Source organism: Emericellopsis cladophorae (genome assembly GCF_022114955.1).
Source record: "Emericellopsis cladophorae strain MUM 19.33 chromosome Unknown NODE_40_length_209357_cov_118_235785, whole genome shotgun sequence".
In the NCBI taxonomy this organism is placed as follows: Eukaryota; Fungi; Ascomycota; class Sordariomycetes; order Hypocreales; family Bionectriaceae; genus Emericellopsis; species Emericellopsis cladophorae.
Genome location: NW_026250965.1, coordinates 53,151 through 75,583, shown reverse-complemented (window position 1 = coordinate 75,583; position 22,433 = coordinate 53,151). Strand labels below are relative to the sequence as shown.

At 51.7% G+C, this 22,433-nt stretch overlaps 5 protein-coding genes across 5 annotated transcripts; 3 read left to right on the top strand and 2 right to left on the bottom strand.

Moving 5' to 3' along the window:
- Positions 1-608: 608 nt before the first annotated feature.
- On the top strand, positions 609-2,324 carry J7T54_001955 (Glucose-6-phosphate isomerase-like protein; the record flags this gene model as incomplete). Its single annotated transcript, XM_051508110.1, has 2 exons — positions 609-1,645; positions 1,697-2,324. 2 exons carry the CDS (start codon positions 609-611, stop codon positions 2,322-2,324), a joined length of 1,665 nt encoding a protein of 554 aa, XP_051360723.1.
- Positions 2,325-4,912: 2,588 nt separating this feature from the next.
- On the top strand, positions 4,913-6,094 carry J7T54_001954 (Mannitol-1-phosphate 5-dehydrogenase-like protein; the record flags this gene model as incomplete). The annotated part of the gene is made up of 1 exon (XM_051508109.1): positions 4,913-6,094. The coding sequence occupies one exon, from the start codon at positions 4,913-4,915 to the stop codon at positions 6,092-6,094; it is 1,182 nt and encodes a 393-aa protein (XP_051360722.1).
- A 3,670-nt stretch (positions 6,095-9,764) lies between these two features.
- J7T54_001953 (uncharacterized protein) lies at positions 9,765-10,178 on the top strand (the record flags this gene model as incomplete). The annotated part of the gene is made up of 2 exons (XM_051508108.1): positions 9,765-9,908; positions 9,957-10,178. 2 exons carry the CDS (start codon positions 9,765-9,767, stop codon positions 10,176-10,178), a joined length of 366 nt encoding a protein of 121 aa, XP_051360721.1.
- Positions 10,179-18,305: 8,127 nt separating this feature from the next.
- On the bottom strand, positions 18,306-19,264 carry J7T54_001952 (uncharacterized protein; the record flags this gene model as incomplete). The annotated part of the gene is made up of 2 exons (XM_051508107.1): positions 18,306-18,915; positions 18,969-19,264. The coding sequence occupies 2 exons, from the start codon at positions 19,262-19,264 to the stop codon at positions 18,306-18,308; spliced, it is 906 nt and encodes a 301-aa protein (XP_051360720.1).
- A 907-nt stretch (positions 19,265-20,171) lies between these two features.
- On the bottom strand, positions 20,172-21,309 carry J7T54_001951 (uncharacterized protein; the record flags this gene model as incomplete). Its single annotated transcript, XM_051508106.1, has 2 exons — positions 20,172-20,413; positions 20,982-21,309. 2 exons carry the CDS (start codon positions 21,307-21,309, stop codon positions 20,172-20,174), a joined length of 570 nt encoding a protein of 189 aa, XP_051360719.1.
- Positions 21,310-22,433: the final 1,124 nt, after the last annotated feature.

The following is a 22,433-nucleotide window of genomic DNA, read 5'->3' as shown; positions in this document are numbered from 1 at the left end:
CGTTGTCTGTTTCACTGCGTTACCCTTTCTTCCACGGTATTGAATCGACTTGCTGAGTGAGACCTGACTACCGAGTCGTGAGCAATCAGAGTCATGTTCTACTTGTCAAGATGCGTCGGATGTTGCGGCTGTTGCTGGCACTGAATAATAATAGCGCGCATTCTGGGTAAAGTGCAAGGAGCTGACATGAGCTGTCTTGAGATCCAGGCATGTCCCAGTTGCCCCGCCCCCACCTGACAGTGGATCCAGTCCGGGCCAATGCAGTCCGACAACCTTGAGCTCTGCATCTCCGACATCAACAACTCGTCATTTTTATTCCCTCTTCCATCTTTCCGCAAGTCCCCTCTGTATTAGTTCTGACAAGAACCCTTTCGCTGTCTTGAAATTGATCCATTGCGAGCTACCTGAATCCTAGGTACGTTTCATACTTTATTATGACAGCTTTTCCAAGGTCGTGATGGCACCATGTCATGCCCCGCCTTCGCCAGAGCTCCCCTGGCAAGCCGGCCATCCCTTTCCATGTGTGCGCGACGGGGCACTTTAAAGCACCGTGAACTCGCCAGATCTTGGACGAGCTTTGCTTACCTGTCCTCCAGCCTTTCGTCAAAATGGCACCCGCCAACACCCTCCCTGCCTGGTCCGAGCTCCAGTCGCACCGCGATGGCGTGAGCAAGAACTTTGTCCTCAAAGAGGCCTTTTCTTCCGACCCCGACCGCTTCAACCGCTTCACGCGAACCTTTGCCCCCGGAAAGGATCTATCGGCCGATATCCTGTTCGACTTCTCCAAGAATTTTATCAGCGACGAGACCCTCGACCTCCTCGTCAAGCTGGCCGACCAAGCCGGCGTCGAGCGCAAGCGTGATGCCCTCTTCCGTGGCGACAAGATCAACTTTACAGAGAACCGCGCCGTCTTCCACCCCGCTCTGCGCAACACTGGCGGGTGGGAGATGAAGGTGGATGGCCAGGATGTCATGAACTGCCCCGGCGGCGTCAATGATGTCCTCCAGCACATGAAGGAGTTCTCTGAGCAGGTCCGCAGCGGCGAGTGGAAAGGATACACCGGCAAGAAGTTGACGACCATTGTCAACATTGGTATCGGTGGCTCCGACCTGGGTCCTGTCATGGTCACGGAGGCCCTCAAACACTACGGCGCCAAGGACATGACTCTGCACTTTGTCTCCAACATTGACGGCACGCACATGGCCGAGGCTCTCGCTGCCTCTGACCCAGAGACCACGCTTTTCCTCGTTGCCTCCAAGACCTTCACCACCGCCGAGACCACTACCAATGCCAACACAGCCAAGACCTGGTTCCTCGAGAAGACGGACGGCAAGGGCGATATCACCAAGCACTTTGTTGCTCTGTCTACGAACGAGTCCGAGGTCACCAAGTTTGGCATCGACGCCAAGAACATGTTCGGCTTTGAGAGCTGGGTTGGCGGCCGCTACTCTGTCTGGAGCGCCATTGGTCTCAGCGTCGCCCTTTACATCGGCTACGACAACTTCCACAAGTTCCTCAGCGGTGCCCATGCCATGGACAAGCACTTCCGCGAGACTCCTCTCAAGGAGAACATCCCCGTTCTGGGCGGTCTCTTGAGCGTGTGGTACTCGGACTTTTTCCACGCCCAGACTCATCTGGTTGCTCCGTATGTCAATGATGCTGCACCCCGTTTGCCGTGATTTGCTGACATTTGTAGATTCGACCAATATCTGCACCGCTTCCCTGCCTATCTCCAGCAGCTGTCCATGGAGTCCAACGGAAAGTCCATCACCTCTGACGGTTCCTCCGCCAAGTATTCGACTGGACCCATCCTCTTTGGAGAGCCATGTACGAACGCCCAGCACTCTTTCTTCCAACTCGTGCACCAGGGTACCAAGCTGATCCCCACCGACTTCATCTTGGCCGCCAAGTCCCACAACCCCATCTCTGACAACCTCCACCAGAAGATGCTGGCGTCCAACTACTTTGCCCAGGCTGAGGCACTCATGGTCGGCAAGACTGACGAGGAGGTCAAGGCTGAGGGCACTCCCGATGACCTTGTACCTCACAAGCGCTTCCTGGGCAACCGCCCTACCACATCCATTCTCGTGAGCGATGTCATTGGTCCCGCCGAGCTTGGTGCTCTGATTGTCTACTACGAGCACCTCACCTTTGTGGAGGGTGCTGTGTGGGACATCAACAGCTTCGATCAGTGGGGTGTCGAGCTGGGCAAGGTTCTAGCCAAGAAGATTCTGAAGGAGTTGGACGAGGAAGGTAACGGCGAGGGACACGATGCCTCCACTGGTGGACTCATTGGTGCTTTCAAGAAGTACTCCAAGATTTGAAGTGAAAGCAATGCCAAAACGGGTACATATCGCCCTTGCAGGAACATGAATAAAACGGAGGCTTGATTACGAACTTTGCCATTTCGCTCACTACTAATACGTACGGACGGCCTGAAGTCGGACTCGATGCAATCTGCAAAGAAACAAGGGTCCAGCTGTCACAATGCCCAGATAGGATTGGTTGTTATAGTGCGTGGTCGCCCAGACGGGGATCAACCATATGGGTGTTGAACATTTCGGGTTCCCGTCTGCTCTTTTCTTGTCAAATCGGGTAAGATAATTAATAGTTCGAACGTCGACGGTCCGCGCATCTACAACGACGTCACAAAACGGGTCCCTCCTTGCTCCGTCCAAGCCTTGGTTCTGGTGGGGTGGAGGGGTCAAAGGCCGCCGAATCATCTCGCTCAGTAGGACAAACGTCTGGGCCATGCAGTAAGAAACGCTAGGATTATGGTCAGAACGGTGAGCAGGGCGACATCATCGGTGAGGTCACTGAGCGTGATCGTGTGTGAGAATTGAAGAGAGGCCGGACTTTATGTCCCGGAAGCGAAGAGAGAAACAGTGGCCCAAAAGCGAACTATATCTGTTGAACAAGAGACATGTGTGCCACTGCGATCACGATGTACAGAGTAGAGCCAATCACGATTCCGATGGAGGCGATGGCCAGTGATCTGTAGTTGATGAGGTTTGTTAACAAAAGCACATCATGCTGGAGGGAGTTTCTCCGAAATAATAGGCAAGATTTGTTTATCCATTTCGCTTAACCTTGAAATCGTCGATCTCAGCGGACGGCTTTTTCGGCCACCCGCAATGATCGGATCTTTGTGGGCAATATCGAAGCTGCTTAAATCAGAGGGAACCATGGGTCCCGAAATATGTTCTGGATTCGTGTTCATGCACGCGCATGCTTTGACAGTCTCATCAAAGCGGGCGGTGGCAGGACGCAGGACCCTACAGTAGTACTAGTAATGATTAGTGGGAGCGCAGCCGCAGCTGGCTGGGGAAACGCGGAGATTTTCACTTTATGGTTCGGCTATCGCGGTAGACTGGTAGCCAAACGGGCAAAGTCTCTACGGACAGTGAACTGCAACAAACATTCTCATGTACGTGAAAGGGGTTGAAAAGGCAAGACAGGGGTCAAGGAGGGAGACGGGTGTGGGCTGCGCACGGGACTGGAGTCCATGGTCCAAGCGAAGCTGGCCACGATGTGTCGGCAGCCGCGTAACGCGGTACGACTGCGAAAATATTCAGCCGGCCTGCCTGCGCGGCATCGTGAAGAGCTTCGTTCGAATGCTATGTCAAAAATGGCGCCACGGCGGGGATCCACAAATCAACATCGAGAAACGCCTGCGCATTGGTCGACTCCTGTTGAAAGGGTTGCTGCGCGCGTCTCCAGTGAGTCTAGTCCCCAGGAAAAGGTCGCGATGCAGGGTGGGCTGTGTGGCCAGCGAACTTCCGCAGGCACCATCGCGGTATATTATCGTGAACAGCGACACTGTCGGTGGATCTGATCATGGCAGTGACACAGAGCCGGCCGGCCCGACCACCCATATGGAATCGGTTACGCAAGGCCCGTAACAATGTTGGAGCGCTGTCCAGTGACAGAAGTGACAACGGTCGAGCGAAAAAAGAGACTGATGAATTTTGGATCGTGAACAGGATCATTGATGTCATTGTCAACGACATGAACTGGACATGATCGAAACGGTCGGACGGAAGACGCGGGGCAGTAACGAACAGTGAGTGAGTGACTGATACGTAACTTATGGCATCACAAATTCATCACAGCATGTGTCATGCGGAGAACTGCCCAGCCCGTGCTGTAATCGAGCAATGTCACAGGCAGCCACAGCGCAACCAGTGGGCGCAGATACTGTGCCTCCAATCCAGCCTGTAAGAAAGCCGCCTGCTGGTGCGGTCAGATGGCCGTGATCCACAGGGGCACGATCAGGGGCAGCGTCGCAGCGACTGGACGCCCGTCCGCTGCAGAAGTATTCGAAGACGCGAACAATCACCGCAACATCGGCAAAAGGCGCACATTAGTGCCAAATTCTGGAGAACAGCATGCAGGATCAAACAAACACCAGAAGCGACGCAACAAGCCCATCATTCGAGTGACGATTCCGCCTACAATCTTGTTGTTCCTGGCGCTGTGATTACTGTAGAGGGGCTGGAGTGACGCGGCGGAACACAAGTGGGGCTCATGACACAGTCCAATACGGTGACCCGCCGTAATCGCACCACGGAGCGCTAGGCCGATTGCGGCAGACGCGGGAAAAGGAACCAGGATCGAGAATGACGCTGCATCTCTGGAATGACGCCAAAAGACCTGGCGAAAGGGCAGGTTCGCGATGGCTGAGCAAGGAGTGGGCCACCCTTTCGTCAACCGCAATCATCGCTCTTGCTAATTGACTTTCTATCGCCCGGTTGCCGTTCCATATCACAGTAGTAGTATTTAATGTTGCGTCCCCCCTCACTGTCAATGGCCTTTTCCCATAGCCATCCACCGTTCTTCCTTCAAAAGCAAAACGTTGACCGTTTCCTACACCTAAGCTATTCACACGCATTCTGGTCCTCCTCTTGCAACCATGGGCATGAAAGCTGTTCACTTTGGCGCCGGCAACATTGGCCGTGGCTTTGTTGCTTGCTTCCTGCACAACTCTGGCTACGAGGTCATCTTTGCTGATGTCGCTGACGCCCTAATCGACAAAATCAACGACACCCCATCCTACAAGGTCATCGAAGTTGGCACCGAGGGCACAACCGAGAACACCATCACCAACTACCGCGCAATCAACTCCAAGACCCACGAGTCTGATCTCATCGACGAGATCAGCCAAGCTGACATTGTCACTTGCTCGGTCGGTCCCAATATTCTCAAGTTCATCGCACCCGTCATTGCCAAGGGCATTGACCGTCGCCCCGAGGGTACCACCCCTCTTCACGTCATTGCCTGCGAGAACGCCATTGGCGCCACCGACACCCTCGCCGAATTCATCAAAGACCCTAAGAATACTGCCGAGGACCGCCTCGAAGACCACCATCTTCGCGCTCGCTACGCCAACTCCGCCATCGACCGCATCGTGCCCGCTCAAGACCCCGATGCTGGCCTCGACGTGACGCTCGAAAAGTTCTTTGAATGGGTCGTCGAGAAGACTCCCTTTGAGGATGTTGGCATTCCAGCTATCAAGGGCATCAACTGGGTTGACAACCTGGCCCCGTACATCGAGCGCAAGCTGTTCACTGTCAATACCGGCCACGCTACCGCTGCTTACCACGGATACAACCGTCGCAAGCGCACCGTTTACGACGCTCTGCAAGATAAGGATATCATGGCGGAGGTTAGGGGTGCTCTCAACGAGACCAAGAACCTGATCGTCTCCAAGCACGAGATTGACGAGGATGCCCAGGCTGCTTATGTCGACAAGATCGTCAAGCGCATTGGCAACCCCCATCTGGAGGATGCCGTTGAGCGTGTTGGCCGCGCTCCTCTCCGCAAGCTGTCCCGCAAGGAGCGCTTCATCGGACCTGCTGCCGAGCTCGCCGAGATGGGCGAGTCCATCAAGTACCTTCTTGACGCTATCGAGATGGCTTTCCGCTTCCAAAATTACGACGAGGACGAGGAGTCCAAGGAACTGGCCAAGATCATGAGCGAGAACGGTCCCGAGGATATTGTCTCCAAGGTCTGCAGCGTCCAGTCGAACGAGAAGATCTACCCTCAGCTCGTCGAGGTGGTGAAGCGCGTCCAGGCCGATAGTCGTGAGGATTGACTGCAAGGTCAGAAAACTCGGGCCAAGATGTAGGAGAAGGTCCTATGAGACATGAGACATTACGATTGGCGTTTAAGCTTTTAGCTTTGGGATTCAATTTATATAGCATGGCGTTGGTGGATTAATGGATGCTTTGTTTCAAGCAGAAGAATATAACCCTTTCGCAAGTTCGATATTTTCGTCCCTCACTTCGTGTCTTCTTGCAAAATGACAGGTACTATCACGTCAATTCATTCCAAGTTACCAGCTACTGCCACGGCCACACGCACACGTTTCGCTCTATACCGCCCGCGCTTTTACCGTATCTGGACCTGACATGTGCTTGACATGATTTCCCGGGAATCCTCACGATGTTAGGGCCAAGCTTGATGATCTTCGCGCCTGGATTCAGAAGGCTTGTCGTCAAAAAGAACCCAAGCCCTCCAGGGTTTGAGTCGATTGAAGACCGCAGGCTCCTCATTAATTCCTCGCTTCTGGTGGATGGCGTCCGGAGGGCCTGCAGATGCGAACTTGTTCATCGTAGTTTAGACTCAGTGGGCGTCAAAAGTCACTTTCTTCAACGTGGCACTTGCCGTGAGAAGCTCGGCTCATTTCACGCGGAAAGCAATGGAGGCCAAGAGTCTTTCGCTGGGCAAATGCTCCTCTGGTCAGGGATGCTCTGGCGTTCCCTGTGCACTTAATACCCTGGATCGTGGAATCAATGTAGAGAAGTCAGAGGACGGCCAAGCTGGCCAAGCGCGTGTTGGACTCGTGGCTCTCATTAAGACCTGTGCCCCGCCCCGCGGATTCCCGATTGCACATTCTATCCAGTGCCAGATGCTTCTGGATAAGGCACGGGCCTAGTTCTACTTTGGCAAGAACAACAGCCTTCGTCTTGCACAGAAGTACCTCGAAATGTGCTTGACGAATACTGATTCCTATACGAGCCTCAAGGGCTCGGGTCTCGAGGCGTAACATGATTTCTCTAAGGCGCAAAGGTCGGATCACGGCATAGGATCTGGGAAGAAAGCGTCGAAGAGCGTTCGAGAGACTGACCAGATGGCCAGAAGCCTCATGTTCCGGCTGACCAACATCTCGCTCGACTACTATTGCCTCAGAGCGATTGGGTCCCACGAAGGGCTGTGGGAACTCTAGAATCGCATCTGAGAAGGGCTTCAGAGACCTGAAGAGGAACGAGACGCTGTTCATCGTGTATGATGTGCCAAAGAGGTTGAGAAATTGCAACAAGATGCCTGGCAGGGTCAGGAAGTTATCAAGGAAGTCGACACCTTGCAGACCATGATCGACACTCATGTCTCAGAGATGTGCCTGTCCTAGATGAGCTGAGACGGTCAATTAAGAATCCTACAACACAATTGGACATTGAACGGATGACCCAGGAAGTCATATCATTCCTCGAAGATTTGAGCCACGAAGTCTTCACAACCTTCAAGCTCACACCCACCCAACTGTGTGAGGCAGTCAACGCGATCATTGCAGAGCCTCCAAATCCAATGAAAGCAAAGTAGGTCGGGAAGCCGTCCTAGCAAGGCTTTACCAAAGTGCCAAACGTACACGGTGTGCTCGTTGACAAAGCTCCCTTATTCTCTGAGCTCGAGAACGTCCATGAGAACCTGTGTGACAACCTCCATGAGTTTATAGAGGGCGTCAAGCTCTCCGAAGATGGGTTTCTAATGGGGAGCGATGACGCATCCGCCCTCGTTGCAAATGCGCAACAAATTGAAGACCTATTGACCGAGTTCGGCGGAGATTGTTTCCGCGGTAAACCTACTAATGCGGCTAGGCTTTCAAGATTCAGGGCCCAGCATCTCGACCAACTCTCGTCCATGAATAACCTGACGGCGGTCATGCACAATTACTCTCGCGAGTGGTCCATACACCTACTAACACTACCGAAGAGCAGTGTTCTTCACGTTCTCGGACACTGACCCCCTGGCCGTGGATAGATTGCATATAAAGTCTCAGCTTCTCGGCCACAAAGCTCGAAGACATCAAGAACAAACTACACGACCGACTTGAGGAGCTACCCGAGAAGAGAGTCTCAGACGCCCCTCGGTAACTCGCAGACAAGGATAACGCACCGGAGAAGTTCATGGACTTGACTTCATTGCAGCTGAAGTGGTTGCTCCAATACGGCCGACTATGTGTGAATATTCCCAGCTGTGGAGAGATGGTCTAGGTTATATCTCAACTTCAATGGCCCCAGCTTATGTCTGGTCCGTGTATACGGTGCATACTTTTGGCTCGAAGGCATCACAATTCGCCGCAAGTCGACATAGACAGAAAAGAAGAAGCAGGGCGACGACATATTCGTGAACATTGGGATGAAGCACTGCGGTGACAACCAGTTTACGGACGTGTACAACGAACCCATCGCCTTCTCACATGATGAGATCGCTGTGACCTTGAATGGAAATCGACAGTGTGAGCAGGAGACTGAGCGCCGTTGGCGCTGATGCCAGTGGGCCAATTGCTTTCAATCACAGTCGGCACAAAGAGTAGGTGTTTGGTCTCGGCATGACGCATGTGATGTGGCTTGTGGAAAGGCCGTAATTACGGCGAACATGAACATGTGATAATTTCGGGAGGTGTACGGAGTAGAGGGGTTGACGTTGCAGCACAACAATGTTCAGATGATCCAAGCCTTCAATCCGGATAAGCTAGCAATGGGGTACCACGCACCAGCCTGTTTCGAGTAGCCTCACTTAGACTACTGTGTCACCCTATGTAGGGTGCACATATCAAACCACGGGGTTCGACAAGGCCAAGAGGGGCGCGTAGCGGGATCTGCGGTCTAGGCAGATCCTGGGCTACGCCTAAAAGGGTGTACATAATGAGAGTACGCGAGGTCAAGACGAACCAAGCATCATCTCCGTTGGACGACTAGAATGACAAGAATGCATCTTTACATCTTTACACCACCATAGCGCTTGAAATCTCAGCAATGGCAACGCGGGAAGGACTGTTCTTCGACAACTCAAACTCGGTACTGCAACGGGGCCTCACTTGCAAAGGTGCTATTAAGCCTTTTGCGAACAACACCGATGAAAGGGTCGATTTTGATGTCATTGTCGTGGGAGCGGGGTACGCTGGCTTGACAGCCTGTAGAGATCTCTGCACAGCTGGTGAGTGTCAGAGAGGTGGTTGAAGTGGCATACATATCAATCGTGCTGCAGGTTTCAGTGTCCTCCTCCTAGAGGCCCGTGACAGGACAGGCGGGCGAACTTTCGCGACCGAGGTAGATGGACACCTTTATGAGATGGGAGGCACCTGGGTGCACTGGAACCAGCCGCATACGTATCGCGAGATGTCCAGATACGGCCTCACCAGCTTGTTGCCCAGCCATGAGCGGACATTCGGACTTGACAGCTGTACAATTCGTTTGAATGGTAAGACTTGCAATATCAGCCACGAGACAGCAGTATGTATGGGAGCTGGTATTGCGGGACTCCAAGCTAACATGACTCAGTCAGCGATGACAGAGAAGGCTTTCAGGTTAATGTGTGACGTTGATGGTGAGCTGTGCCAAAGTGTCATACCGTACCCTCATGATCCGCCTTCAACGCAGAAGCGAAATATTGGGAAGCGTTGTCCGTGGCACAGCGCCTCGACCAAATCAGGACGCACGTATGTGACGACGAGGCTGTTATCCTGCAAGCGCGTCTGCAGCATGTCTGGAGACGGGCTCACGCCTGCGGGAAACACGCATTTCGTGTGCTTTGACTGCAACGAAAAGTTTGGATCGCCCAAAGACGACGATCGGAGCTTTGCAGCAGATTGCAAGCATGTCCACGACATGGACATCCTGAAAACGGTAAGTGGCACACATTTGGGCAGCGCTCAGGCTAGCTGACAAGATCAGATCTGGCATGGCTGGAGCATAGATCCATTTGCCAAAGGAACTTGGTGCATGTATCCGCCAGATTGCAGTTTCGAATATTCGGCTGCACTCCAGGAACGGGCTGAAAATGTCTTGTTTGCCAATCAACTCGGACTGGGCGTCGGGCCGGCGTACATCGACGGCGCCATTGAGAGAGGCACGCTGGCGGCGAAGGATGTTGCTACTGAGTCGCGCACATCGTGATGGATGGCAGGTTAGAAATGAGAAGCAGTGTACGTAGTTGAATCTGTCAAGAACTTCGAGATGCGTAGCAGAGATGCGGGACAACGAGCTGTAGGGCACTCATATGAGCAGGGCTGATTTTATTCCCTATTTGGGAATATCCCGCGTCCGCGACTCCGAGCCCGGGGCCGGTGATGGATCCATTGCCATATTAGGCAGGTCAGCGGACCCTGCGTTTGTTTATGAATTCCATTTCCTGTACTCGTTTTGAAAGCTCGAAAGTCATCGGACATTCAAGTACATGCGTCCTATATTATTAGCAACACCAATTCATCTATTCGAAGGCCTGCAGAGGACCGGGCTCGTTCACTACGCTGAATGCACAGCAACAATGGTCCCCACAACCCGATCCATGGCACCCCCGAGATGCGCTTGGCAGCCTGACCCACTGTGTACGTGACATTGTGCCTGGCGGTCGCTCGCCGATTCAATGGAGCGACCTGGCGCTGCTCTTGGGGTTCGGATATTTGGCTCGTCGGTTGGGAGTGCTTTCAGCAGAAGTATTGGACCTCTTCGCGACCTGCCTGTTCATTTGTTGAGGAATTATGATGTTGAAGCTTCTGGCCAGGGCATTGCTTGAATAATATGTCCTGCTGTCGCAGATACTTCTACTAACCTAGATTATCATGCAATTTCCCTGGCATTTCTTCAATCGACCCGCTTCGTCCACGGACTCAGTGCGTTCAGAAAGCGTTTGTGCAAATCAGCATTACCGCTCCTCCTGAGGAGCTCCCCGTGCTCTTCACCGCCCAGTCTCTCAAAGAATAGCAGGATTCCAGCCCAAATAAAATCAGTGTAGGTGATGGAGTCGCCCAAGAAGAATGGCCCGGACGACACCTCTTTGAGCAACCCAGAAATTGTTGCGCGAATGGCGCAGCTCTATCGAACGCCCCAGGGTCGTGCTGTTTCTTGTAGACTTCCAGGTCCATACCCAGATCTTCTCGGCGAGTTTCAATAAAATACCCCAAACTGTGCTCGCCGAGAAATCTTTCTGCAACACCCGGTACGTAGATAGGTGTCAGTTGTGTCATGAGCTGGACGAGAATCGGCTGGAATCTGGATTGCAGCTGTGCATTCAAGGGCAAGCTTGGTTCTGGATGCCGCTGTTCAATGATTTCGGCAATTCTGTAGGAGTCGATTACATAGGACCCTTCGGGCATTTGCAACGCTGGGCACGTGGTCTTGGGGAAACCTTCGCGCTGATTTGGCGTGACACTGATGGAGTGAGTGAGCAGCAACAACACGTGGAGAGAGCCTGGATGTAAGAAACTCAAAGCGAATCACTGGGGGCTAAGCCGGGTCTGAATGTCTGGATATTCAAGCTGTCACGCCTTTAGTATAGCGACGAGGAAGTGTAGTAGCACCGTTAATTTTACCCTTTCTGTTGTATAATCGAGGCCCTTGTAGTTGAAAAGGAGGTCTGGCTGATTGCATATGATTTTAGCCACGCACGCATCAGGGCACATTTCATGAACTTACTTCTCCAGGTGTTCATGGACCAGCACACCCGCGGAGGCTTGGTAGGAATGTCAAATAGTTTGTACGTGTTATAAACCATGCTGCGTGCCTTGAACTCTATCCGTACAATGTCACTTGAAGTCTGAAGTTGAAAGGTTTTAGTTCTGATTCTGCAATGGGCGAGCGTCCTCCTAAAAGGACAAGCAGGATTGCGGAAATGGGTCGCAAAGCTGACAAGATAGCGGGGTCGCTTCAAAAAAAGTCAGCAAGCAGGACGACAGATCATGGATCGGCAAGCGCGGCACCTTTGTGGATGACGCTGGGTTCCTTAAGTGTGGGTGAGCAGTTGTCGCAGTACAAGTATTAGGATGCAGTTTCGCAGCAACTTGTCTGGTAGGCTTCTATTAATAGCCAAGTGTTCGAATTCAGTTCACTTTGCTTGATCACACTGACTTCCGCAACTGCCTGAGAGTCGGGATATTCGTCAGGGGTTCCCATATGCGACGATAGTATCTACCTTTAGTATATTCGCCCAAAACATTTCACTATCCCTGCTTTAAGTGATTATTTATTTATTTGTCTTGTTTGATATTATTCAGTCTAGATTTATCTAGAATAGTTCAAGAACTACGTTTCGAGATATCGAAACTTACGAGAATAGAGTAGAGTACATAGTGTTCGACTCGAAATCAGCACGAGGTTTCGAGGTTGCTCGAAACCTACATTTTCTAGAATGTCAACACTATTGTTATGAAGATAGACTCTTGCAAAGTCTATTTAAACTTTTTTCCCAACGAACTACAAAATATCGTCAATTTCATCAGGGATTTTATACCAGTGTCCTTGCTCCAAGTAACTTCGCCAATCAACCTGAAATCCTATCAACCTCATTACCTTGCACGCGTCTTCTCCTAGTGAATGATTTATTTTCTCATCTCTTACTCCATGGCCGAGGAACACGGGGGTTGCATTTACTAGTTGTGGTGTATCCTGGGTTTCCAGCTCAAGGGCCACCAAATCTCGGACATGTTGGAAAACTTTCGTAGCCGGGTCTTTTACTGCGTTCTCGCTATTGCTAGTGTAATCGAAGGGATTTTCGCCCGAGGTGAACGGGTTGTCGTCAAAACCTTGGTCGGGGCTAGGATTGAGAAGGTCTTCAATGTCCTGCCTGAAAGTCATCCAGCCGCTCATCCCTATGAATCCCCCTACTGGATGTTCAAGAGCGAGAAGACAAGTCAGCGCCATTGCGCAACCTTGGCTGAGGCCCCCCAGTATGATCTTCACACGGGCTATCTTGTTCTAGTCGTCGGTAAGGATATTGAAAATGTCTTGGAAGGATTCTTGCAGTCCTTGTAATTGAGTGTGGCTTCGGTGTGATGGGTCATCAAGTGATGCGACGTCAAACCACTGCGTCAATCTGGCCCGACTGAAAGCACTCGAACGACGCCGTTTCGACGTCGGGAAAATGAACCTTGCTCCGGGGAGAGCCTCGTCCAATCGTTGACCACTGGATGAGATACCAGTGTTCATGAACTCTTCGCCAAATTTGGCCCTATTCGAGCCTAGCCCATGAAGGAGGATAAAGCTGTAGGTATGGGTTGAAGTTGGCTCGACGATGAAGGGCAAGTTTGTGATCTCTCTCGGGCCGCAATTGTCGCTCTGGGATCTTTCCATTGCAAAATAAAGGCTTGACCGCATGTGATATCGTACCCTAGTAGGAGTCGAAATTTGGCACCAGTATCTGTGTATGGATACGGAGAAGAGGCATCTACTGCGAGTTGTGGCTGTCGACGCGGAGCATTGAAATTTGGATTGCAGCGCGGTGCATTTCCTTCCTGTATCTTATCACCCTATTTTGTGCGGGCGTACTTTCTTCGGAGGCAAAAGTGCTTACATTAGTGCCGAGACACCTCCCCTACCGCAACCCCCTCTTCACCCACCAATCATTGTGAAGTCGCCGAAAGTACTATTGCAATTTGCGACCCCGAGGGCGCACTCATCATGAGACGGCAAATATCGCAACGAGAGCTCGACGAAGCCACACTATTTGGCCCATACTGTGCTGTGCATCTCCTGCAAGATGGCACGACTATCGTCAAGACTTGCGAAAACACGCGAAGCACAGAAGCGAATACGATAAAGTTCGTTCGTGAGAACACAAGCATACTACTAGAGTGCATACGAAGACGAGGATTCAGGCCGGATTCGCATTGTCATGGAGTATGTCGACGGGAAGACGCTGGAAATGGCCTAGAGCAAGTACACTAAGGAGGGGAAAGGCGACGTTTCAAAGCAACATCGTGGTTGTTCCAACGAACCCCGACAGATCAAGGGAAATCATAGAGAGAACGAAGATCGCTTAGGTAATCGTTATGCACTATTTTGAATGCTTTGCACATGGTGTCTACCATCTGTGATTCTGTATGGTATTTTGTCTATTGCCGAGGACGTCGGCCAAGAAGAGGGAAAATCTCGTCCACGTAGTTTTGTTTATAAAGCGCGTTGAACTGAAAGGTTTTCGGCAGCCACTCTCCAAAACGTGTCTCGCAAAGCGTGCAAACCAATGACCAAAGATCCACCCCAAAGTGTTACAGACACTGAATGTATTCGTAAATGGGCTCTAGTTAGAGTTGAAAGACTCAGCAGTCACTCACATCCACTAGATAAACTCAGCTGTTGATACAATCGTTAACGCTTGTGACCCTCCAGCTTCATCACTTCGGGACTCGACTGTGGCGACTATTCAGTCTCGTAGTTGTCACCTGCCGTCCTACGACAAGATGACCTCTTTTCTTCCTATACTGCAGCTAGTCGAGACCTGAACGTCATGTCGCGCTAGGGTTCCTTAGTTGTGGCAGGAAATCCAAGTTCAATGGCAAATGTTCCTCGAAGCAACCTTCTGACTATAAGGTAAGTTCCACGGTAGCTGTATGACGTCTAACGAGAAGGGCAAGACCTATATGAAACCCTTTCTGTCCACAGCCATGGATTGTGGGCAAAGTAACAAACAAAGAAATGAAATTATCAGACAATAGGGGCGCGCCTCGCTTGGTTACGTCAATTTTTACGGAGAGAAAAGGCAAATTGATACCAGCGGAAGCAGAAAAGCCCCTTTTATTTGTTCCCAACCCATCGTCTGAGGTCTTTTGACAATCTATATCATAGAAACAACTCAGGATCAACCCCAAGCTCAAGACACGTAGCCTTAAAGCTAATTTTCCTCAACTCCCTGGGTCAATGCCAGATTCCAAGAATCCATGCATTAGTTAGTGCAGCCATAAAGCAAAGGTTGAGGTATAGGTTAATTCTTTGACCTTTATTTTCCTCAGTGTTGGTCGACTCAGCGTTGGTCGGCTCAGCGTTGTCAATCGCGGAACTGGTAGGCCCTGGACCCTCATCCGCCCACGACGACAGGGAACTGGTCTCACTGCTTGTCCAGGCACGAGCCAAATCCCAACCCGTGGTGGCAGTATGACAGAAGATAAAGGGGGTGGGCGTCGTGGCATCGAGATCTTGGTAGATATCGTGCGTAGCGCAGACGGCGTCGTCTTTTAGACTGAGCGGGCACATATGGTATTAGCTATAAGCTTGGACAATGCAAAACAGAAGTTGCGCCAGGAACAACTTGTCGCAGGTGTACCTACCAAGCAATCATGTCGCCGTCGGCACCAAAAGCAATATTGCTTGAGCAGGCCGCGTAAACATCATCACGACCGCAGCCAGCATACCCATTTATCACCGTGAATGGGGAACTCATGCATTCCCAGTAGACTTTTCAGAAACACTTAATATCGTAAATGAGCTCCCACTCGGAGCTTATAGAGGGTTTATGGTGTCCAAAATGATTTCATACTCACAAGTGCTCTCGTCACCGACAGAGTCGGTGAACATTCCTAAGCCGATTAAATAGTCATTGTCTGGCTCTGTAGTTGTTTGGACAGAAAAAAACTGGGTTGCGTCGCCAGTGACACCATAATAGGCGCGGGCTTCGAGAAATGGTGTTACGGAAGCCAAGGGGGCTGCAGTCCCAGTGTGAGACTGTGTGGAGCTGAGAGCCGTGCTGACGAACAAGGCAACGTAAGACAGAGTAATTAATGACATATTATCATATAAAAGGTGGGAGCAAGACGTCGGATTGTACTTCTGGTGTTCTTTGTCGAAATGTCAACCTGAAAAGGATCGGAGCATCTGTTATATACTTACGCAGAAGGTACCCTAAATACTGGGACAGGTAGTGTCAGCCGCAGAAAGAGAGTGGGTGTGTGTGAGTCCAGCTAAGGCGTTTAGGCTCTGTTCTTGGAGGTCTAGAAGAACTAAAAGACACCCAATTCCAATGCTAAAAGCAATCTGTGCCACTATCGTACAATCAAGACTATGAGGCACAGACTATTAGTCCCATGGACTGCGCTGTGGCGGAGAGATCCACTAAGAGCAATCTCGATTTGACCACAGATAGTTCTAGCTTGTTGAACACACATGCCAAGTATAGGCTATCTCCTTGGCAAGTCTCGGTCTTGGCCGCATTACATGAGACTTCTCGTGGAAGCTAGGCAGCCCTAGCCGTGAGTCTGTTCCCGCTAACATCCGCGAGGGCACGAGCCGCGCGCGGTTCTGCCCGTGTCATCAGCCACCAAAATAGGATTGAAATAATACAAAGTTTACCGCCTTGCTTGCACTTGCATTAGACATGCCTATCTTAGCTGATTACGCTGATTTCTTCGTTAAGAAGACATACTAATCATCACACCGGCTGTTGCCTGTGTCACTCCTGAGTATAGCTAGTCATTTCAGCTGGCACTAGCCAATGTCTCAGGCTCTCAGCCTCGGGGCTATCTACCGCTTGGCACGGCCCATGATCCTTTCAGCCAGCCCGCTCCCCTAGAAAACCCTCGGGGTTCCAAGATAGATAGAGAAGACACAATGCCTTTGATAGACCTCTGGCCAAGCCATGTTGTTATATGTATGACCATGATGGAGCCTTTGTCGTGAGGAACTGGGTTCTCAATCGTGATGTTGGATTCGGTCTATCTGAATATCAGACCAGAGGCATTGCTAGCGAAGCCACTGGGGAGCTCCTGGTCCAACTCCGCTGGAGACGTAGCGAGGAATTTGCCTCTTGGATACTGTCTCCGACGAATCGGAAAAGGTGAACGAGAGAGCTCATAGTCCAGAAGGCGACGTTCATATTCAAATGTGCTTTAGTTGAACTATCATGTCGGCTTGCAGCGGTGGTGTGGATTGCTGCAGCTCGTTCACCTGACGGCGGTGGCTGTAGGGGCGGAGGCAACTGGCTCAGCTGCGAAGGTGACGTTGGGACAAAGATACGGAAACGCCCTCACGGCTGCCGCCTACGATGGTACAGTTAACGTAATCGAGAGCCTGATTAGCTATAACGCCGACGTCAACGCGCCCGACGGCTGGGCCTCGCAGACTGCCGCCGGACAAGGGCACATAGAGGTTGTTCAATTGCTTTTGAAACACGGGGAAGACGTGAATGCCTTCAGAGTACATGATAATATGCTACAGGGGACTTCTCTTCAAGCTGCTGTCAAAGCTGGTCATGTAGGAATCGCTAGCCTTCTTCTCGAGCACGGCGCGGACCCCAACCGAGGCGGGTATCTGCATGAGCATCCCATCATTGCAGCTGCAACCAATAGCGACATGGAAATAATACAGCGTCTCCTCCAGGCCAGGGTGAATCTGGATTTCACTGGAAGATCAAACATGGCTAAGTGGCTGGGCCTATTGCTTCAGGTTCCACGATTCTGCCGCAAGAAACCACCTGCTCGCTTGACGCTGGTGCGGACATCAAACTTCCAGATTAGAAAAAGGCGACACGGCGCTAATGATGGAGGCGTTTAACGAAAAAGCTCGGCTGGTGCAGTTGCTGCTCGATCGTGGTGCCGACGTGCTGCATGCGAATTGGAACGGCTTCAACGCCCTACAATGAGCAGTCATGAGCGGGGACACAGAGTGTATCAGCGTCATTTGTGAACATGTAACAGTGCTGATGGAGCTGCTACGAGTGGAATTTGCGTCTAGTAATCCCGTGGCGTCTGCTCTGGTACGCAAGGTTGAGAACAGAGACCGAGGCCTTGATTACGGCAATTGTCCAGCAGGAGAACCAGGAATCACCAGGTTCCATTAACTGACGGGACTAGTCTTCCGTGGGAGAACTGTCGGCATTGGCTTCATTACCTGGGCCTGGACCGGAAGGCTCTCTTCTAGCCTTGAACTTGGCCTACCCCGTTCGCACTAGAGAGATGGCGGTTGCGCACCACTTGATCCCCTCGAACACCCGCAGCCTACGAGATTCGATGGAGAAGCAACTGGAGAGACAGAGTGTGTGGGCAACTTGGGGTGGCTCCAAGACTCCAACAACGGAGGACCAGGACTACAAGGTGTTCCTCAGCCACATCCAGCTCACGATAGCTACGCCGGAGGGTTCACCATGGCTACATCAAGTGAACCATCGTTCGAGCAGAAATACGGCCGCTCTGCACATCAGTCGGACTCGTGCTTCTCAAGACATCCATTGGTTCGTGTGTCTGAATTTGTGGATCTTACGCTTGTTCATGCCACTCTATTCTATAACCTCTGTCCTATCTAGTCTATAACTCCGGCTTAAACTCATTTCAGAGCGCTTTTAGCAAAAGCTTCGGCTGCTTTCGCAGCATTTGCCTTTCGTTCGCTGTATCGATCCTCGAACAATTTGTGGTGCTGGCGCATAATAATGGTATACTTGACCAGCTCTTCCATGCAATCTACCAGTCTATCGCGGTTTCCGCTCGGCAGCAAACGAGCCTTGCCGCTGCCATCGCCTCCTTCGTCTTGAAATTGCTTGAAAGCTGTCGGGATGCTCGACTGGTTAGGGATCGTGAACATCCTCATCCATCGACCCAGGACACGGAGACTGTTGACGGTGTTGAATGACTGACTGCCACCATTTACCTGGACAATGGCCAGAGTTCGTCCTTGTGTCGGCCTCACGGAGCCCGTGGACAGCGGAATCCAGTCAATCTGGTTCTTGAAGACGGCAGTCAAGTTGCCATGCTGCTCAGGCGAGCACCAAACGTGTGCGTCGCTCCACAGGGATAGCTCGCGAAGTTCCTGGACGGCCGGGTGATCCGTAGAGACCGAATCACGAATGGGAAGCTGCGAGGGATTGAAGACGCGCACGTCGCATCCGAGCCTGTGGAGGATGCGGGCAGCCTCAAAGGCTGCGAGCTTGGAATAGGATCTGTGATGTCTCAGTCACTGCCTCGAGTTCTGTCGCGAGTTTGTGCCACTGACCGTTTTCGCAGACTCCCGTATAGAACAAGGATCTTGAGCCGGGCGCCTGTCTTCTCCAGGTCCGCCTGAGCCATCGCGGTGACAGTGTCGAGCTCTAGTTCCGACACCCAATCGTCTGCCGCACCCTCGTGATCCAGGAGAAATGGCCTGTACCTCGCCCTGGTTGCAGGTTCATCTTGAGCCTCGCTGATGGACAGACCTGGGGAAGCAATGACGCCGCCATTGGCTTTGGGAGGACATGGGTTTTGATCTTTGGCATGGCCGTGCACCAATTTCTCGGGTGATGGAGAAGACATGGCTGTTGAGGCAAAAGAGGATGTGAAGAACCGGGGCGAGTAATTAAGAAGCAGATGTGAACGCCAGCAAGCAATTGTGCGGAGGCGAGTCCCCATTCTGCATGGACACAACGAGTGAGGACGATGGGAAGACAGGCGTTGATAATAGTGGACGATGTTGCCTCTTAGCTCGCCTAGCTGCATAAATACGATATTTCTCTATCCGATTGAAGCTTAGCTATCACCGGCCACGTAGGATGTTTCTAAACCTTCTCTCCACGGATATAGTGATAGGTTTGGAGCCATACAATCATGGGCTTGACTCGCATCAGCCATGCTCACCTCAGTTCGTAAAGAAAATGTGTAAACAGGAGCCCACGTGCGCGTACATTGTAGATTGCCCGTCGGGGGAAATCTGCAAGCGTTGAGCATCGACCAATCATATACGGGGCCTGACACATGCACAGGGATCAAACAAATGTTTGAGACAGTCCGCAAGCGAGAAATCAAAAGCACTCAATCTGACAAAAGAATCGAGCTGGTGTGTGCATTTGTCTTCAGAGTATAATTGAACAATCTTATTTTATAACTACCTGCCCTAAACAAAGATTCGCCCGACATGCTCTCTCTATAGTGTGGCAAAACTTACTTCCCGGGTATCCAAAATGCCGACAATTTCCCCGAAAAATCCTGCGATACTGGCTATTCGTACTGTGACATCGAAGCAACTCAACAACATTACTCTACAATAGTCTCTCCACCGTATTCATGCCTAGGAAGGTCTGGCTCAATAAGGGCGTGGTCGCTCTTGGTCACCTTGAACTAATATCTGACTCGCGCGTTCTAGATCAGAAAACCGGCCTCTGCGACCGAAAACCGCGAAAATCAGCGTCGCTCGCGTGCTCGTCGCAAAGAACTCGTTCAGGACCTACAAGAGAAGGTCGCCCGTTTCGAGCGCGAGGGGATTCAGGCCAGCATCGAACTTCAACGGGCTGCCAAGGCTCTTGAACTTGAGAACCATCGGCTCCGAGCGCTGCTCTACCGCAAAGGTGTCGCGCATGATGAGATCGCTCGCCACCTCTGTGCGACCGGATGCGATGATGCGCTGACGGCCAATCACTCCTCCGAACCTGGTCAGCATCCTCCACCAACAAGAGTACCAGATGCTTGCTGTGCGAAAAGATTAGCGAGGAATCCCGAAACTCTGACAAATCCACCAGCGCTAAATCCGACATTTCCGTCGGGCGATACCTACTCTCCACGACATCGGCGGCAAGATCGCTTGCCTAGTGTCGTGTCTCCTGGGCTATCACAAGTTCGTCCGGTGGTCTCACTCAGATTTCCAAATGCCGGACTGGAGGACTATGCCAGTAAGGGAGCACCTGCTTCGGGCGCCCGGAAGGAAATGTTACCGCCATTCCTCTACCCACCTCAAGTATCCGCGAACTCGTCGCCTCTTGCGAGCAGCACGATGTCTTGTAAAACAGCCGTTGGTCTAGTGGCAGGCATGCACCATAGCTCTCAAACAGAAGAGATCAAGGGCTTGCTGCATTGCGGACAAACGGATAATTGCGAGGTCGAGACCTCGGAAGTGTTCTCAGTGATAGATCAGATACTATAAGTCTAGTAGCCGTGAGCCCTTAGTACGCGCTACACCAATTCCCCCAAAGAGGCAGTTTGGTACGCTTCTCCCTCTGCAGCCTATCCTGATCTTTAGCTAAACTTGTGTATTTCTGACGAAGCTTATACTCGAGGACGAGCCAGTCTGGCTCTGTCGCCTCGGGTAGGGCTTCAGGAGGTGGTTGATTGCTCTCAGTATCTTCATGCTCTGTGTCGCCTCTGACTTTCTTCTCCCGATTAACAATATTTTCCATTGTACCCTCTTCCCAGTCGTCCGCAGATCTGACGGTGACTCCGGGAGGTTTTCCACACAAGATGTCGTGGTCGGTGACCCAGTGGAAGAGATCACTGCCAGTGTTCCGATGCGCACCCAAGCCGTTGAACTCGATGATTTGCGCCTTCCATTCGCCGTAGTCGGAAGAAGGTGGAGTTACCAAAACGTCCATGGTGCAGGTATCGAAGGGTAAGTGCTGCTATCGAAGGGTAAGTGCTGCTTGACGCAATCCCAGACGGCAGTGATAGCGGGGACAAAGCCCTCGGAATACTTCTCCCTCCAACCGAGCTTCTCCCACCACATGTCTTGGCTGATTGCAGTGACACGGCCATCACAGTAAAAGACACGGATGTCCCGAGCGAGCTCAATCTCAGGCGACCATCTCTGGATTATAATGGCCTCGCCTGGATCGTCGTCTCAAACCTTCGCAGCCAAGGACAAAAGTCGCCCAACGGAGCGACCGCTCGTCAGGAAGCGCCGCACATTTGACTCGGCATCGGGACTGACAGCACTGGGCTTTGTAGTTGGAACATTCAAAGCGAAGCTATCCTTGGTGGATGTGGCACTCAACCTGACGAAGATTTTGTCTGGTGCCGCTAGCCTACAACTTTCGTCTCACATTCGCTGGATGTCACCGAGAATGGCCTGGCCGAATTCTGTCTTGAGAGCTTCATTGATGCCGGACTCAAGCAGCGCCCGGATCATTTTGAGCTTCGCTGCATGAGCTCGCAGAAACAGGAAACATGTTGATGAGTTCCGTTGCCATGTACGGCGCTCACTCAGGATTGTACCACAGGTGATAAATATAGCGATTGTTGGCTTCGGCGTATAACGAGTCGAATTCTTCGCTTCCTGTTCCAATGTAGCTTCTCCACGGGTGCAATGCGTGACGATTGTGGAAGTTGGCCAGAGACCAGTGTCGGAAGGGATCTTGAGCCGGAGGCAGGGCTGTATAGTAAGACCGAGGCCCCATGTACTCAATGAAAATAGGACATTGTGCTCTCATGGTGGGTGTTGATGCTGAACGACGTTTTTAAGAAGTGTAGAAGTAGGCAGAAGTGAGAGAGGGTTTAGAAGCATTCGATACTACTCTACTAGACAGTATGCTTGCCTGACCACACTAAAATCAAAGGCTTCGGCGGCGAGATGAAGTGATAGTAGCCCAGTTAAATCGCCTTCTTGTTGTGTGGAGAGGTTCGAGTCTATGTAAGAACATACATGTATACGCCCATGGGGCCTACACTCGCATCGGGCGCACTTATCCGCGGCCTCAAGATGGCGCGGTCCGTGCCATAG